This window comes from Lipophrys pholis (genome assembly GCF_963383615.2).
Source record: "Lipophrys pholis genome assembly, chromosome: 15".
NCBI lineage: Eukaryota > Metazoa > Chordata > Actinopteri > Blenniiformes > Blenniidae > Lipophrys > Lipophrys pholis.
Window position 1 is genome coordinate 25,019,466 of NC_137642.1, and position 17,607 is coordinate 25,037,072.

The 17,607-nt window shown below is 40.8% G+C and overlaps 2 protein-coding genes across 3 annotated transcripts in view; one reads left to right on the forward strand and one right to left on the reverse strand.

Annotated features, from left to right (window-relative positions):
* b3gnt2b (UDP-GlcNAc:betaGal beta-1,3-N-acetylglucosaminyltransferase 2b) overlaps positions 1-4,435 on the reverse strand; it is a 50,961-nt gene extending 46,526 nt beyond the window's left edge. Inside the window, exon 1 of the mRNA XM_080481735.1 lies at positions 3,873-4,435. The gene's annotated coding sequence lies outside the window, so the exon portion shown is untranslated. The remainder of the gene's footprint in view (positions 1-3,872) is intronic.
* A 7,222-nt stretch (positions 4,436-11,657) lies between these two features.
* Positions 11,658-16,670, forward strand: LOC308120560 (protein FAM161A). Of its 2 annotated transcripts, none has more exons than XM_080481220.1 (4): positions 11,658-11,930; positions 13,250-13,530; positions 15,386-15,535; positions 15,617-16,670. In XM_080481220.1, exons 1-4 carry the CDS (start codon positions 11,832-11,834, stop codon positions 16,452-16,454), a joined length of 1,368 nt encoding a protein of 455 aa, XP_080337346.1. In that variant the 5' UTR covers positions 11,658-11,831; the 3' UTR covers positions 16,455-16,670. The 2 variants fall into 2 exon arrangements, with proteins under 2 accessions (XP_080337346.1, XP_080337345.1); XM_080481219.1 differs by having other exon boundaries at positions 11,737-11,930; positions 15,383-15,535.
* The last annotated feature ends 937 nt before the right edge of the window (positions 16,671-17,607 follow it).

Sequence of the window (17,607 nt, forward strand, 5' to 3'; positions counted from 1 at the left end):
GACGTGAGACCAGACCACCGCTTACAAATTGAAAAGGAAAGCAAGACAATGAAAACCGACAGAATGAAACAGGGTGAGGATTAAAAAAAAAAAAAAAAAAGACCTTTTTAACACCAGAGGAATAAAAGAGGAACCACATCAGGTCAGCAGGGTGACTTTTACATTCAATCTTATTCAATTATGCTCAATCTAGAGGCGTGATTGTCCTATTTATAAAAACACCGCATGAAGTGATCAGATTCTCTCATCTCTAATCATTTGATTCCATCAGTAGATCAATCCCATGATGCTTTGCACTTCGAGATTCCACTTCCTGTTTGTTCCTGTGGCGAGATTTCCAAGAAAGCGTTTTTGCTAATTTACTCCGAGGGGCAGCGAGCTTAACGGAGGGTCACTGAAAGCCTTTTGTGGTGCCGTTTCTCTGGACACTCTGGGCAACTTTCTCTCAGTTGTGGGAAATAAAAAGAAAACCGAAGTCTCGCTTCAAGAGTGAACAGGCGTTTTCACTCACTTCCTGTTCTGACTCGACCTCAAACGACCTGAAACAACGTGCAGAGAGGAAGTTAAGCTCTCTCTCTCTCTCTCTCTCTCTCTCTCTCATCTAATTTGATTATCAGTCAGTGAATAATGTTTGTTTTCCTTAGCCAATGCTTTTAACGTTTACATTATATCAGACTTCAGAAGGGGCTGGTTTTGCCCGGCAATATAGTGTAATTTGACTGTTTTCATTGTAATTTCCGCTTTATTCCCTTCTGCACCCCCACCACCACGACCACACACACACACACACACACACACACACACACACACACACACACACACACACACACACTTTATATGACTTGAGTGTAGAAATAACTTTTAAAAACATTCAACTTTTCAAAATTATTCAATCGCTTAGTGATTTATTTGGTAAAACCTCTCCTGGGGTCAAAATCAGTCATCATATTTTCACCATATGCACATAAAACTACTGTAGAAACAGTTGGTCTTTATCTTTTTTTCTTCAGTATGCTGACACAAAACTGAATGAAATCTAAATATTTAAATTCGCCCCGTTAAAAGATTTGCAACGGAAATTGGTTTATAAAACAATGAGATGAACTGACTGGGAGTAAAAGATGGTTTTCCAACACGAAGTGGAGAATCGTCAACACATTTTTTTATTTATTTTTTTTACAAATCTCTGAAATGTTTCACAAAGGAGCTCAGTCTTCAGCTGTTTTACTATTTTAGCCATTAGCAGTTTGTTGGTGTTCACCTGAATGTGCTCATGTGCATTTTTAGCACACTTACTGCCATATTTAAAGTGGCCCAGAGGTTTGGGACGCAGGTTATGCCAATGAGGCTCTGTAAAAAAAACAAACAAAAAAAAAAAAACACTAGACTGCTGAGGTTTCCCCAGGAAGGGCAACTGGGGTAAAGAAAAGCCTGTGCCAAATCCAACGTGGATCACTTGATCTGCTTGTACAAACCAAAAGGGATTAGCTGAAACGGATAAACATCAGGAGGATAACATTCCTGAAAACAATGTTCAAGTTGAAATTCCTCAAGTGGACTGAAAAATGGCTGAAATCACATAAAAAAAAAAAAATAAAAACGCTTCATAAAGCTGTAGTGAGTCTGAGTGGTTCCCAACACAATATTAGGCAGGCGTGTGTCTGTGACATTACTGGTCTTGTTCAAGAAACAAGTTATAAATTAATAAAAATTTACCTTTAAAAAGACATGACTGAACTATTATACACACCAACCAGAATTCAGTAACATCAGAAAATCCATAATTGAAACTTCATGATTGCAATGCTTCACTTTAAAATACAAAATCAACCGCAAAAAGTGGTGGATACTGTATATAATTACCTGTTGAAGGTTTTGTTTCTATCTTTTTCACCTCGCACGTTCTATTTTCAGATGCTGGGAGACAAGATATACGAAAGCCTTGAAATGACTGTGTTGTATTTGGCCCTATAGAAATAAAGTTTAATTGAATTGCTTGGTCTGTTTCACTGTTGTCTACATAAAAGAAAAAAAGAGAAAAAACATCTTGACGTTTGAATCTTTGATTATGACCTTTAAAGATGGTGTTTTACGGCCCTGCGAGGACTGTTGGAGGACGCTGTCGAACACCAGAAATGTAAACGGAGGCTAAGCGGAGGAATCGTCTCCAGGAGGCCTGAGGAGCAGGGCGATGAAATGCTTGTATCCAACTGCGACTTCCTTCGAGGAGGCGACCGTGTTGCCCATAAAAGGAATCATGAATCACTCTCCTCGTCCTCCGTCGACGCGGTTCAAGAGGAGCTGCTCACTTTGTCTCTCTTCAACAAGTCTCCCAACCAAACACAACACAATCAGTCCACCTCTGATGACTTGGTTCACCGCCGAATAGGAGTTGTCTGAAGGTCCAGTATGTAAAATATAAATGTAAATATAACCTTTCTGCATGAGGTGGCAGTGGTGCGTTACTGTACGTCCAGTTTGCTTCAACCCATCTCATAAATTTCTGTGTTTAAGCGCAGGAGTGAGTTTTGTTCCCGGTCTCCGTTGGGGAGGAAGATGGAAGTGGTGAGAAGAACTTACTGGTGAGGGAGGGTTGAGTTTCCCTCTCTACCTTTGTCTTGTCGACTTCCTTCGTGTGTCACAGACAAAATCTATTGTCTTTTAAGTCAGACATCTACGTAGATCCTCCCGTCAATAGCCACTCTTCATTTCTTTTCAACACATGGTTCAAGCTAAAACAATAAAGCTTAAGTGGGGTCAACGGGAGAAAGTTGGGTGAAAGATTTCCACACTGCAGCACGTCTTCTTGCTTTACGCGGAACCTGGGGGCTTCTTTGAGTTGCAGAATGAGACTGGAAATGGTGCAAGCGTCTGCAGGTTTGTGAAAGTAGGTTAAAGAAATGTTCAACCCATAAACAGGAAGAAAAAAGAAAGAACTGCCAAGTACAGCTTCCTGCAAGATCATTTATCAGATGTTAAAAGATATTTCAATCAGGGACTATTAAAGTTGGACACGAGTTCTTCTGCACATGCTCAGTAGATGGACAACAGTGTCAAGATTCCAGATTCTCCTGGGCCTTGGTAGTTTTATTTTGACAGTCACCGTAATAATAACAATCCAACTTGGCTTTCCTGTCCTCTTGAATGTCCGTGTTCTCCCATTGTTAACGTTTATTTCCCCCCGACACAAGTTTTATTTGTAGATTTTATTCTGAGATATTTTCTTAGTTGTCCCTCATACTTTGACTTTGGGACAGATTATCCTCTATATCTAGCACGCTTCATGCAGGCTCTTATTAAATCAGACTTGACGGTGCAGCTTCTTGACCCGCAGAGTGAATCGGGGAGTTTAAATCAAAAGTCACCTTTTAGCCAGTGCTGCACGAGGAAACTGAGTCATTCCCTCTTGCGATTGTTGTGATTATCACTTTCTCATGAGAAACCGCCACCCGCCGCTTGCAGCGGGGTCATATTTGTTCTCCGAGGGGCTGTCAAAATGCATTCTGGGAAATAGCCATTGAAGCAGAGATAAAGACGATAACCTGCAAATGCTTCGTCCCAATGACAATTCCTGGAATGTATTTACCGTGGCAGATAAGAGTGGCTGTCCCAGACAGTCACTTACCCCTCAAACACTAAACGGAGCTCGGTTCCTGGACTCTGTTCTCACATACTGTAGAACAGTGGTCCCCAACCTTTTTATCACCACGGACCGGTCAACGCTTGATAATTTTACCGCGGCCCGGGGGGGGTTTGCCAGTTTGAACCGTCAGCCGAACACTCGCTGACTCTGGTCGCTATGTTAACGTTTCCAAATCTGATACAGATACACCACAAAAACGTACATAGAGTGAAAGAAAATTTTAACTCACCATAACGCCAAATCTCGAGCAGTGGATCATCGCACAAAGAACGAGTGGGAGAAGCGTTTCGACGGTCACCATTCGACTAAAAGCAGTAACGCTAGCAGAAGAAATGAAAATTGAACATTTCCGCTGGACATCGGTGTGAACCGGCCGTTCAAAGTAAGGTTAAACTTTGGCGCTCAAGTGACTGAGACGTAACCGAGAGAATCCGGTCATTTTTCAAAATAAAAGATCGTTTAGACACAGATGATACGTAAAACGGAAGTACTTATTTATTTCTTGTGCGGCCCGGTACCAATTGATCCACGGACCGGTACCGGTCCGCGGCCCGGGGGTTGGGGACCACTGCTGTAGAAGACAGTTGAATTTCCACCCCGCTGTGTGGGAAACTGAACGTCTGCGACGGTCCACGGCCTCTTAAAGCCGTGCATTCCTCCCCTGAGATGGTACCAGGGATAGCGTGCAGGCAAAGGTCAAACGAATCGAGTGTCTCAATCAACGTAATTTCCCCTCTCGGTGGAAGAGCCTTCATAACAGCATTCGCACCACGTAGTGATCTGACACACTCTGTGCAGCCACCGAGGCCTGTGGCTTGTGTGCGAGTGTCAAGATTAGGATCTCGCATGCAGAGGCGGCTGCAGACTGCGTCCTCCTCACATGTCAGGGCGGAGTCACAGGAAACACCAACATCAGAGTCACTTTCTACTGAATTACTGCAATTACTGTGTTTCGGCTTCTTGTAATTAAAATAGAATAAGACGTTGCCCTCTTAAACCAATGAGTAAAGCCATGTTTTTAAAGTTTTTAAAAAAAATTATGTTTAGTATTGTCATCAAGTACTGGCTGATGGGTCATTATTAAACAAAAACAGCTTAAACAAAACTGCTGAAGTGTTGCAAACTACCTAACAAGTGAGGTACATTACTGCAAAAACAGAGGAATTTAAAACATTAATTCAAGTTATCCGGAAATTTATAGAGTGCTCAAACTCTAAAGAGCAGTGCCTCACTACTGCCACCCAGTGCACAAAAGTGGAATTACTTAAATCCTACGTGCTGTACCTTTAAACTTGAAGAAAAATTAAATAAACTAAAACAACCTTGAACACTGGATTATTGTCTGGCTGGAGCAGGAAAGGGTTTTCCCCAGACTGCTGCCACACGGGAAGCTCACTATTGTCTGAAACATCCTTGTGTTGTAAATCTTCCCTCCAAGAAAAGCTGAATCTAAACAAAACTGAATTTAGAAAGTGTTTTAAAGTGGCACAGTGTCCACGAATCGGATGATCTATTGTATAATTTGCCAAATAACTGAATGGCTACTTAAGTATTTTTATTCTGAGAGGGTTAAATAGTTGTTGTTGCACTGGAGGCTAACGGGGCGAAGCTCCACATGATGCTGCTGAATAATCCTGGCACAGAGACTCTCAGGCCCCGTTTACACGACAACTAATACCAGTGTATCCGCAAAACTTTCTTCACTTTTGGGGGGTCCGTTTACACGGCACCAGTGTGCGGATGCACTGTATCCACAAAGTTTTTAATTCGGCTCCCAAGGTGGAAAAATCCTTTCATGGCCGCGATTCCCTCCTGCAGAGACTGCCAGGCTGCAGAGCCTGTTACTGCGCGTGTGCAACTCTCCCCCTCCCTCCTGCTCATCCAGTTGTAAACAAACATGGCGGCTGTGTAGTGGTACGACCCGCGGTCCATATTCTAGTTTTATCGTCCAGATCAGTAGTTTAATAGTTGAGACTCACCCCTGATAGCATCTGATGTGTCATCAGTCCATACGGATGTCAGGTCCTCTCCATTTTCTTCACGTTTATAGTGTTTTGTTCTCTGCACACACTTCTGTGTAGTTTCATGACAAAATCAAGCAACAACGCCCTCCTGTGGCCTGGCATACTAACTACATCGTTGTCTCTGTGTCCGCTGCTGCAGTGTAAACACACAATTTTTTTTTTAGATGTTGTCGTGTAAATGGGGCCTCAGATTGTCAGCATTAACGCCCGTTGAAGCGGCTGAGAGTCTTCGGAAGTCTCACAATACGCTGCTGTCATGATGTCGGTTGAGTCCATGTTTAGAAGCCCCAACACATACTGCAGCCACCAGAAGATGACGATCACACACTCAGGCACAGGTGAAACACATCAGGGCGGCAACAGCAATCAGACACGAGGAGGGGAAATCAAGGAGCCTAAAAAGTTTTGTTTTCACTTGAAAACGTGTGAACGGGGCCTTGAGATTCAACAAGAACCTGAAAGCGTGACACATTTTGTTTTCTTCATCAAAACATTGAAAGAAAAAGAAAATGTGTCAATTTATTTAAGATCATAACATATTGAAAAAGTGAAAAGCAATTTTTACTTTGGAATATATATCTAAAATTTATATAATAAAATGATATTATAATAAAGTCTTGTTAAATGGGGCTTTGCCTGGTGTTACACAAACATAGTATTTAGATTATTAAATTCATTCAGTTGATGTCGAGATCATGACATCAAAAATCTGAAAACTGAATTCTATAATTGATTTCAGTATTTTTGAGGTAGTGTAATGTCTGCAATTGGGACTACTTACTCTCAATTTTAAAAAAGAATCATGGGGAAATAATTCAAAAGGACCTCTAAATTGTTAAAAGCCTAAAAAATAATGACAATGAAAGTATTGCTTAATCGTAATCCGACACATTCTAATCTAAAAAAAATTTAGAAATTAAAAAAATCAAACAAAAGTTAAAAGAAAACATTTCTCTTTTTCAGGAAGTCTGTTATTTATTTCCAGGCTACTTAAGGCGATTAGGCAGAGCTGATAATTGTGAGTGTGTTCAGATGAAAGACAGAATCAGAGAGGAGGACGTCCGCTCGCAGCGCCGCAGCCTTCTGATCTCATCTCTTAAGCTTCAACATCACTGAAGCCACCCTTCATATCGTGATTGTGACTCACGTTTGAGAAAAATGTCTTTCATGCTGCCAGAGGAAGAAGATGAAAATAAATAAATAAAACTGACCCTGATGTCCTGGAAGAAAGCTCAAAGAAAACAAGTTTACTTTTTTTTTTTTTTTTTAAATCATCAGTGACTTAAATAAACTCAGGAAATCAGTGTTTGGTAGATTCATTCTTTGTTGTAACAATGCTTCTTGGCAATAGATAATTTTCTATTTAAAAGCCCGTTTGATTCTGTTTAAGTGCGACATTTGTAAGGAGAAGGCATTTGTGGGATGAGGTGGGAAGGAGCATCAGCATCAAAGCCAGTGAGGATGACTTCGGATGCAGAACGATGCAAATACGCTGCAAACTTTCTTTTTGGATCAGGAAGTTTTCATAACTGCACTTATACTTGTGTACAATCACATGTAAACAATATAAACTGAGTGACAAGAGGTTGAAAAACAAACAGAAAGAAACATGGAAGTTCCAGGTTGACCTGTGTGTTTTTTTTTTAAAGCACCATCACTTTGAGTTTGCTTTGCTAAATTTTACTATAATTTGAATTTCTTTGCGGCATATTTCATAAATGTCCAACAAATAAATACTCTTAATTTTTTTTTCACTTGATGGATCTGGTGGTGCTATTCTGAATAATGCAGCCTGAAGGCACAGTGTTTTGCATGAGCAGGTAGTCTAGCCAGTTTTCAACAGATTCCAGTTTGAATACGGCAGGTAAGTCACCTGCTCGAGGAGCCGGATAGAAATCAATCTTTCCCGGAAACCCTCTGAGCTTATTGCATCATGCCCCCCCCCCCAACAAAACACTTTAGATATGCAGCGATTTAGTAAAGGACCTCTTGCAGAAGTGCAGCTTTGTGCGCGGGCGGAGGGCCGAGCTTGTGATGACTGTTTACCCAGCGCCACTCCGACTGAACACTGCCACCATTCATGGCCCGCCAACGCAGTGCAGCACTAAACAAATACATGCATGCAGCAGATGCACAGAAAAAGAATAAAAAAAACCCCAAAAACAGCACTCACAATAAACAGTACCAACAGTCATGTTCACCCATCAGAACAGTGTGATAATATCATATCTATTTATCTGAAATAAATCCAGTCTGCAACCACGTGATGAGGTGTGAAGTCTGTGATGCTTCAGGCGGGTTTATTCCTCTTTTTTTTTTTCATCCATAATGACTGTAATCTCCTCCACTCACTCACTCACTCACTCACTCACACAAAGGAGAGTTTGTATCTGCAGCTCGTGGAGGAAAGAAAAAAAAAAAAAAAGCTGGTGAAGACTTTAAGAACAAGTTGTTCCAAAAACAAAGACAGAAACTACGACGCACATGAAACTTTCATGCCCAAAAGAGCCACGTTGGCCATCATAAAGGCCATCATGACAAAATGTTTGGCACCGAAATATTTAACCTTTAAAATAAGTACAACCTGTTTCATAACAATTTACAACACTGGACATGTTTTTGGGATCATTTAGTGGTTCTTTTCTTTTCTGCCTTTTTTTTTTTAGAATTTTCAGCTGTTTGCCAATGTGTAACTGTTTTATCTGCTATTCTCTTGTACATATATTTTATTGACATTTCTACCATTTATTTTACCATGATTGTACTATTACTGAATACATTTTGGGATTTTCTTTTCCTGTGGTGCCATCTAGTGGAGGGTGGCAGCATTACAGAACCCATATATATATATATATATATATATATATATATATATATTTAATGAAATAAAGATTTGGAAATGAAATATTTTGTTAGCCTTCTCTGTATATGATGTTCTATTTTTTTTTTTCTTAACAAATACTCAATTAAAGTGAAAGAATTTGTTTCGTTGCACAAATTCAAGGGTCCTTGTCAGGGCCAGAAAATCCCAATAGGTCACAATTAATACATTTAAAGAAATAGATACAGTGGAGAGCAGATGGTTGAGCGAACAGAGCTTAATGCAAATAGGGTTTATTCTCACAATAGACCTGAGTCTACAGTGTTTTCAGTCATGCTGATGTCACCGAACAGGATTGGACCAGAAGGAAAGCAGGCTCTTGTGCAGAGAGTAAAAGTTCAATGAGTTTATGTTAAATCTCTGTCAGGATTCAGGTGAATCCAGAGAATCCAGGAGTAGGTGAAACGAAGGCAAAGTCCAACACACGAGTAGATCACAAGCAGGAAACATTAGGAGAAACACAGGATGTCAAACACGAAGGTACAAGACAGTCCGGCACATGAGAGAGGGGAGTTTAAATACCCAGAGGAGGGAGTCACACAGGTGAAACACATCAGACTAATCAGACACAATGAAACAGGAAGTGACAAACAGGTTAGACTTAACAAAGACGAACGAGGAGACCTGGCATTTGACCTTTCTTTTAAAAAAAAAAACAACCCACATCAATATTTGGATTTAAGCCATATTAAACATGATCCTTTTAAAACTAAAAGCGTTTAATGCAATATGTTTGTATTTCAATGTTAATTATTACTTATTCTGTCAAACCATTAAATTCATATAACACAGTCTTACTGGTCACAGAAAGATTTCTTCTGAACCCACAATAGTATATTTTTCCTGAACAGTTGTGGTAACAAAACTTATGCAAAGATTAAGTGAAAGAAGTCCAAGTGGGAGACGACATGAAGGAATAAATTCACTTTCGGTCACATCATCTAAAAAATGTTTGTATTAATAAATGGGAACTGCTATAAAAAAGACCCAGTCAGTATTTATAAGAAGTTTATTTTGTATTATTATTATTATTATTATTATTATTATTATTATTATTATTATTATTATTATTATTATTATTAATAATAATTTCATCAAACTATTCCCGAAAAAAGTATGTTTTATTTGCCTTAACATTGCTTCTGAGCAACATGCGATTTATGTCACTTTTTTCATGTCGCCACAGTTTTAAGAAAGTTGTTTGCACCTTCTTCCTGTTTATTTCAAATGTAACGAGGTCTCAGCTTTCACAGAAAGTATAAACATCAGTACCTGTATAAGTAGCTGCGGTTAAAAAAAGAAAACCACAACATCACCCCCTAGTGGACAGATTTCATTTGTGCATGTAAAATAATAATAACAACAATAATAATAATAATAATAATAATAATAATAATAATAATAATAATAATAATAATAATAATAATAATAATAATAATAATAATAATAATTTTAGATATATTTGTTGGGTCTCTCACTGTAAAAAGCACCTACAAATATAAATAGAATAGATTAAGATTAAGAAATTGTGTCTTTTGCTTTGGAGTTCAAACCCTGATAGAGTCTTGTAGTCACAAACATTTAAAGGAGGTTTCTCTCCGCCCTGAGTGAATGGGAGGAGACCGAGGGGGGAGGACATATGGGGAGAGTTTCTGCGGCACGTGGAGACAAACCTCAGTTAAGTAGATTAAGGCAGTGGACTATCCTCTCCTGCTTCATCTGTCAAATCCTAAAAACCTCAGAGCTGAACCGGAGCCAGGATCCACCGCAGCAGCTTCACCTGCGAGGGCTCGGGTGGAGAAGTGGAGCTGTGGGTCAGCAGAGCAGGAGGGCGTGCCGCACCTAATCCCAACATACCACCAACTCAACCTGCAGCCTGCAGACGGATTATCCAGGAAGCATCGATTTTAATATTCAGAGCTTAGGGGCGGCTTTCTGTCTGGAGTTTGCTTGTTCCACCTGTGCAAACGTGCATGAGAGGACCTTGAATCTTGTGAAGTGGACGGACTCTAAGAAGTCACAAATATACGTGTTTAAATATCCTTGAAATTCTCCATTTCAGAATATTCCAGTGTCTATACAGGGTTAAAGACTCACTGCAGTGGATTGTGAACATGTTGTGTATTAAAGGCCGGATTGGAGCCTCTTTCAGGCCAGTTTTGGTTCACGGACCTGATATTTGAACACCACCTAATATAACGTCTTACTCACACAACAAATATGGTCGAACCTTTCAAGCGTCACAGTTTTTCAACTTATATTTTTTCCCCATAGTTTAAAAAATAGATGCATCAACCAGGCGCTAGAACCTGGAACAGGAGATGCTTTATTTTAACACAAAAGGACCAAAAACTATTTTGTCTATGCTCATATTATAAATATAGTATAAAAAAACTTAAACTCATAAAATAGGCTTCAATGTTGTTTGTTTGTTTGTTTTGGGGTTTTTTTTTGGGGGGGGGGGGGGGGGGGGGGGCAAAATATTATATTTCAACAAAATACAAAATACAAAGGGTATTATTGCAACTCAATGAAATAAGCTAAAAACAAACAAACAAACAAATAAAGTAAATAATAAAAATTAGTAAATAAATAAATGCCAGGCAATTCTAAGAAAGTTCTTCATTTCAGTCCCATCCACACCAAATAACAAATGACCTTTAGTTCAGGAGCAAAGTTTCTCTGACAATGCAAAACAAAAACCACGGACAGGGAAGTGACAGAACTAAATTCAGTGAAGCAAAAATAAACAGGTACAAGAACCTTCCCCTTCCTTTGTGGTTTCTAGATTTCCTTGCCTCTTGAAAAAAAAAAGGTGCAGAAATCACCAAAGGTTAGTGGAAAGGCACAACCCTGCACAGGTTGTTTATATAAATATATATATATTTATATCTTATGCGATATTCTCCCTCTTTGACTTTCACGTCTGCAGACGTGTTGCAAACAGCAGGTGCATGCGAATCAGCTTTTAAGAAAGTTAATCTGGGAATCAGATCGGAGGCGTTCACATTGACTGTGACATCTAGCTCACTTTGAGTAATCATGTCTTCTAGAGACAATCCAGAGGACCATCTGGCAAAAACGCTCACACCCAATGGTAAGAGGATCAGTGTGTGTGTGTGTGTGTGTTAATCTTTGCTGCTGTCCTGCTCTGACTAGAGTGGCTCTTTGCTCTGCAGGTCAGTGTGCAAAGCGAGCAGAGCGAGCGAACAGCCAGGAAGTTTTCCTCTCCGTTTGGGAAGTCTCGTCTCTTCGTGGAGGGAATAAGAAACTTAACGGAGAAATGTACCGTCCACCTTTCCTGGAAGACAAAGACATTCTGGCCCTGTACCGAGTGGAGAGAGACAGATACTGTGTGCGGGATGAGGACTGCATCAGTGAGGTGAGGAGGGGAACCTGCTTGGAATTCAATGTAATCTGCAGTGCAATTGATCCATAGCAGTAAAATGAAGATTCAATAGAATATACAAAACAACAGGCAATTCCAAGTGTTTTATATGTGGAAAAAAAAATGTTTATACCTTTTAAGAAACCAGGTGATGAATTTTAATGGTTATCTCTAATCAATTAGTGTTACTAATGCTGCTGTAGGCTAATGTGTGTTGTAATGTATTCCTGCCCCGGGACTGCAGATGGAAACGAGCAACACAAACCATCTTTTCTTTAAGATTAATGTATTAGTCACATGGTCCCTGAAAAAAATAAACAAATAAACAGAACTAAAACTAAAGTTCAGATTGCTTTTCACTTAAGTGTCAGTCCAGCAAATGAAAAGTTTTTTTTAATATCCTGACAGATTTCATGAAGTGTTTTATATACAAATATATGCAAAAATAAAACTTTGTTTTCTGGATGTCTAAATTAAGTTTTTTGTTTCTTAAGAGAAAACAATGGAATTGAGCTCCATACTTAGTTGAATGATTTTTGTTGTTCCATTTTGTTAAGTGGCACTGAGATCTGATTTAAATAAACACTAACGACTTGCTGCTGAGGCAGTTTGCAGTTTGCAGTACTCTGTGACTCAACAAACAAATTACTTAAATAGTTGTTGTTTTTTTTAACTGAGCAGATGCAAACAAAAGAAACTGGCGACTATTTGCTTATCAGGCTTAAAACCATTTTATTTAATATCCCATAATGACGGAATTTGGACCGACTCTTAACAGCTTAACTCTTCCGATTAAATGTTAAAGTTTGACTTGAGTTACTTTTGTAAAATTAAACTCAACACAGATTAAGATTTGAACAACACACACACACACACACACACACACACACACACACACACACACACACACACACACACACACACACACACACACACACGCACACACACACACAAACACGTCAAGTCACCTTTATTTTTAACTACAAATGAATCCAACAGAGATAACGATCTAGAAATATAATGCCGTAACAATAAAACGGCAACAGTAAAATCAGGGGCAGAGCTTCAATCTGGGTTAAAAGCGATGGAAGTGGGTCTTCAGATCAAGTGTACATTGGCTCATCTCTCTGAGCTTCTGTCTGGGCCTCGCTAAGTAGTAGGGGAAGTAGTTCAGAGAGGTAAGTAATAAAAGCATGAATCAAACTGCTGACACTGCACACACGTACACACGTACACACACACACACACACACACACACACACACACACACACACACACACACAGGACTATCTGACCATGTCAGACCTCCCCAGGAATGTGACGAGGACTCCGAGGGAAGCGAGGAGGGGAAGGGGGGCCGAGGGCTCCGCAGCTCAGTGTCTCTGGAGATCTACGGCCTGCAGCGCGAGCAGCCCGTCTACTTCTCGAACCGGGAGTACTACCGGAGGCTGGAGGAGCTGAAGAGTGCCCACCTCAGGAACATGGCCGAGCTGGAGAGGATGTACATCAGCCAGGGAGAGGAGCGGCGCGGGGGAGGGGAGCCGGACGAAGGTCTGGGTGGAGGGAGACGTGCAGAGGGTCGAGAGTCACTGAGGTCAGTTGTGGCTCCAGACTTGATCAGGAACAGAGGCAGACACCCCACAGGTCGAGGGTTTATAACAGTACATAGAGAAAACACGCAATCCCAACACAGAAAGCCCCGGACACAAGTCCACGACCTGCTGATGTGAGGCGAGAGAACCATCCACTACACCCTATTCAATATTTAACTTTTTTAGAATAGAATAGAATCTTTAATGTAATTTTTAGGTTTACCAATGAAATTCAAAGTGCCAGCCAGTCACAGCAACAGTCCAAAAAATCAAATAGATGAAAGTTATGACATACAGCTGTAATGTGAGAATAAGCAAAAAAGAATAGATAATGAAAAACAAGCACACACACATACACATACACATACACTATTGTACATCCATCCTGTATTTATAAACCACATTACAACAATCTTGCCTTTTTCACATTGAATACGCCCCCCAGTGATGAACATTTTAAACAGCTAGTGAATAGAGAGCACTTATTAAGACTCTTTTATTAACATACTTGTAAATTAGTCCCTTTTAGAAAATGAATATGTTTTGTGGCTGGTTTTATTTGAAATGACTGTTAGTCTGCTTTTAGGAAAAACAAAAAGTATATCAGGTATATTTTCAAGCAACACATCAACTCATCTTTCAAAGCATTTTTTACAATTCTTTGAAACAAACCTCAATTAAAGAATTGCAAAATCAACTTTGTGCTTTCTTAAGCGATAACACTGATTTCCTTTTACACCTGATAAAACCATAACTGGTCTCCCCAACCACCGACTTAATGCAAAATCCTCATATTTAAGAGAATTCCTCAGCTTATGTGGTGAGAGAGTTAAAGGAAGTATAACTTTTAAAAAAAAACAGAATACGGTGTATTAACTTTCAACTTTAAGGAAAAAAAAACTCCATGTATCTTTAAATATAGGTACTACAATGTAAATGCTGATATTTTAGTATCAGAATCAATACAAAAACAGACATACGTGGTGTTGGAATGATCAATATTTTGACAGCAATCTGCCAAAAAAAGGATCAAATCAGCTGCATCTGCAGAAAGTGGCCAATGAAAAAATCGTCCTATAATAAAATCTTTTAAGTAGAATTCATATTGTTTTAGGTAAAGGCATATATGAATTTTTATTCCATATAGGTGAGATTTTATTCAAATTTCCCCTTTATTTCCAAGTAAAGAAGTCATTTTTCCACACGTATCTGTACTTGTGTACACAGCGGGGCATTAAGTTGAACGAAACCTCAAGCTTTATTGGCTGAGGTTGAAATTGATTACAATGCATGAATAGAAGCACTTACAGAACCAATTACTAGACAAAGCATACAATAAAAGTATGATTCGAAGTCTAAAGACCAAATCAAGACACAACAAAGGTGACCACATTATCCACATAAAGGTGAACTGTACAGTTTGTTTATTAGTGAGTAATTATCATGTAAATAGGTTTGGAATGTAACTTTATATTAGAAAAAAACACCTTTTTGTGTTTGTATGTGTTGGTTGTGGATATATATTTTATGTATGTTAAAAAAACAAACAAATGACTTCACTTACTGAATCTGAAAGCTTTTAATGTGAAAACCTGGTTGGGGTTAAAAGTCAATGAAAGGATTGGATGTTACGGTCCCTGGTATTGCACCACTCCCGATTCCATCTTGAAGCTGGCTGTTAAAGGCTTTAAGCGCAGGACACGTCGTCAGTTGCGTACCTCAGCGTCATCGTGTGTTTGAGTCATTTATCCCATTTGAATGGGATCAAACGCTTTTGGCCAGAGAAGATATATTACTGACAGTGCAGGATTTGTTTGTCAATGGTCCTCTTTTCCCTTCTGATCTCTGTTAAAGCAGCGGCCCAGTGCGGAGACTCCAAAGGATTAATTCCCAAGAGGAGCTGGACTTCCACGACACATCGAGTGGTTCTGACCAGTCGGAGCTCTGCGGAGAGGACGGCATGGGGGAGATGGGCTGGACTACCAGCCAGGAACGAACCTTTCAGAGGTTGCTAGACGAGTTCTCTGCGGATTTTGAAGTTCCTCTCTAAGCTTCAGAGTTAACCCTGATTGCTTAATTTTCTTCCAGAGCCGTCCTGCTGGGGCCTGAGTCGATGGCAGCCGAGCAGCAGCTGAGGTTTCAGTCCACTGCTTCCCGTCAGGGTCTGCAGGGACGAGCCTCCCACCAGACTGCTGTCAGGATCCGGTCCAGCTCCAAGGTCACGGTGCCCAAACCGTTCCAGATGATGCTGAGAGAGGAGGAGAGGAAGAGGCACAAGGTGCGGACTCGTTCGGAGATCGAGCTGGAGAACACGTTGCTGAAGCGGGAGCTGGAGGAGCTCCGGGAGTGTCAGAAAAAGTTCCGGGCGTCGCCCGCCCCGGCTCACATACACCTGCCTCTTTACCAGATCGTCAGCCACCGCGTCGGCAGGCGCTCCGACAGGAGCAGGGGCGACTTCAACAACAACGTCCGCGACGCCAAAGGCGGCCGGGCCGTGGCCTCGCCGCGGCCCTTCCACTTCCTGGAGAGAGAGAAGAGGAAGAGGGAGGCCAAGATTGAAGCTGAGTTCGGCAGCTTTGGTCGGAAGGTGGAGCAACACGCCTTCAGGGCGAGACCCATGCCCAGATCGGTGTACGGCAGCAGAGCCAAGTCTCAAGGTGTCTGCGCGGTGGAGACGGCGGTCACAGAGGGTCGGCGTGAGCCAAGCACCGACCTGGAGACAGACCTGCACCACTCAGACACCATTCCTGAGTCCTGCCTGCCTCAGAGGTGCCCCTGGTCCTCCAGGTCGGTGAAGAAGCAGATAGAGCTGTCCATTGAGATGGTGAAGGAGAGCGACACACTGGAAGCCACCGGCTGCTCGCCTCAGCAGCCAGATGGACCATCGCTTCTGCTCTGCAACCAGAGTGAGGACATCAGTGCTTGACACAGTGAAAGCTTGAAGAACAAGAGAACCGCCATACCTGTGCTGTGTGTGTAGCAGAGGAATACCCCCCCCACCCCCACCCCACACACACATACCCCCAACAAAAGTCATCATGGGTTATAGCACATATTGTACTGAGACAAATAGGCAGTTTGGTGTTCTGTAGCAAGATATATGTTTTGTCTTGATTTTTATAATAAATTGGTTGGAATATTGACTGACACCTTTTTTTTTTTGTAACTAAAGTCCAGTTTACGCCACAACATTTAAGGAAAAATAGAAAACTTGAGTTCTGTTTGGGGTGTCTGTTCACATGACAACGGCGCTTGGAGCTACTTTGTCACAAACACTGGCAGAAGCCAAATGCAAACTCACACACAAGAAGTTAGAGTTCAAAAGGTTTGTTTAGGTCGGGGTGGGGGGTGGCCGAGTGGCTGAAGATGTAAATGTGATTAGCAGGTTCTAATCCCACAGCAAACAGGTCACTAAGACCCTCATCAGCTGCCCAGAGCGCCAACAAGTACACAACTCATTGTACTCAACTACCAATTCTGCTACTCACTCCATTGACACCTAAAAAAATGTCTTCAAGAATGTTACCCAGCATTACAATACTGAAGATAATTGCAACGTACCTTTTCTATTTATATTTATATCTGCATTTAACATAATTTCACCATTATACATACATACATAAAATTCCAGATCAAACCTGGAACATTCCGTTTCAAATTAAGCTTCTTTAAACACAGTGTTTTTGTTTGTTTTGTTTTATTTTGTTTAAAATTAAAAGACCTTTAGTCCTGGGTTTAGCTCTATACACTACACGCAGGCCAACAGGGAAGCTGAAAGGCCAAGCAGACATCCAGACCTTGCTGGTCTTAACAGAACTCAAAGGAGGGGAGACGCATTGTTGAGGCACTACTTAACTTAAGTGCAGCGCATGAAAACACAAAATGTTGTGATCATGACGCGGAGGGAGGGAGGGAGTTGCGGAAGCTGGACTTATAACTGGTACGCTGCTGCAGAGATAGTGCCAGTCTACGTTTGATTCGAAGAGGAGAAGGACCAGGACTTTTCTTCTTCTTCTTCTTTTTTTTTTGAAAATCTGCATTGGAGCGATGGCAGCAAAGATTCTCCCAGCGTATGGTAA

Coding starts and splice junctions, on each gene's coding strand:
- LOC308120560 (XM_080481219.1), top strand. CDS start 11,832: ATGTACCGTCCACCTTTCCTGGAAGACAAAGACATTCTGGCCCTGTAC. Junction 11,931..13,249: donor ATGAGGACTGCATCAGTGAG/GTGAGGAGGGGA, acceptor AGACCTCCCCAG/GAATGTGACGAGGACTCCGA. Junction 15,536..15,616: donor CAGGAACGAACCTTTCAGAG/GTTGCTAGACGA, acceptor ATTTTCTTCCAG/AGCCGTCCTGCTGGGGCCTG.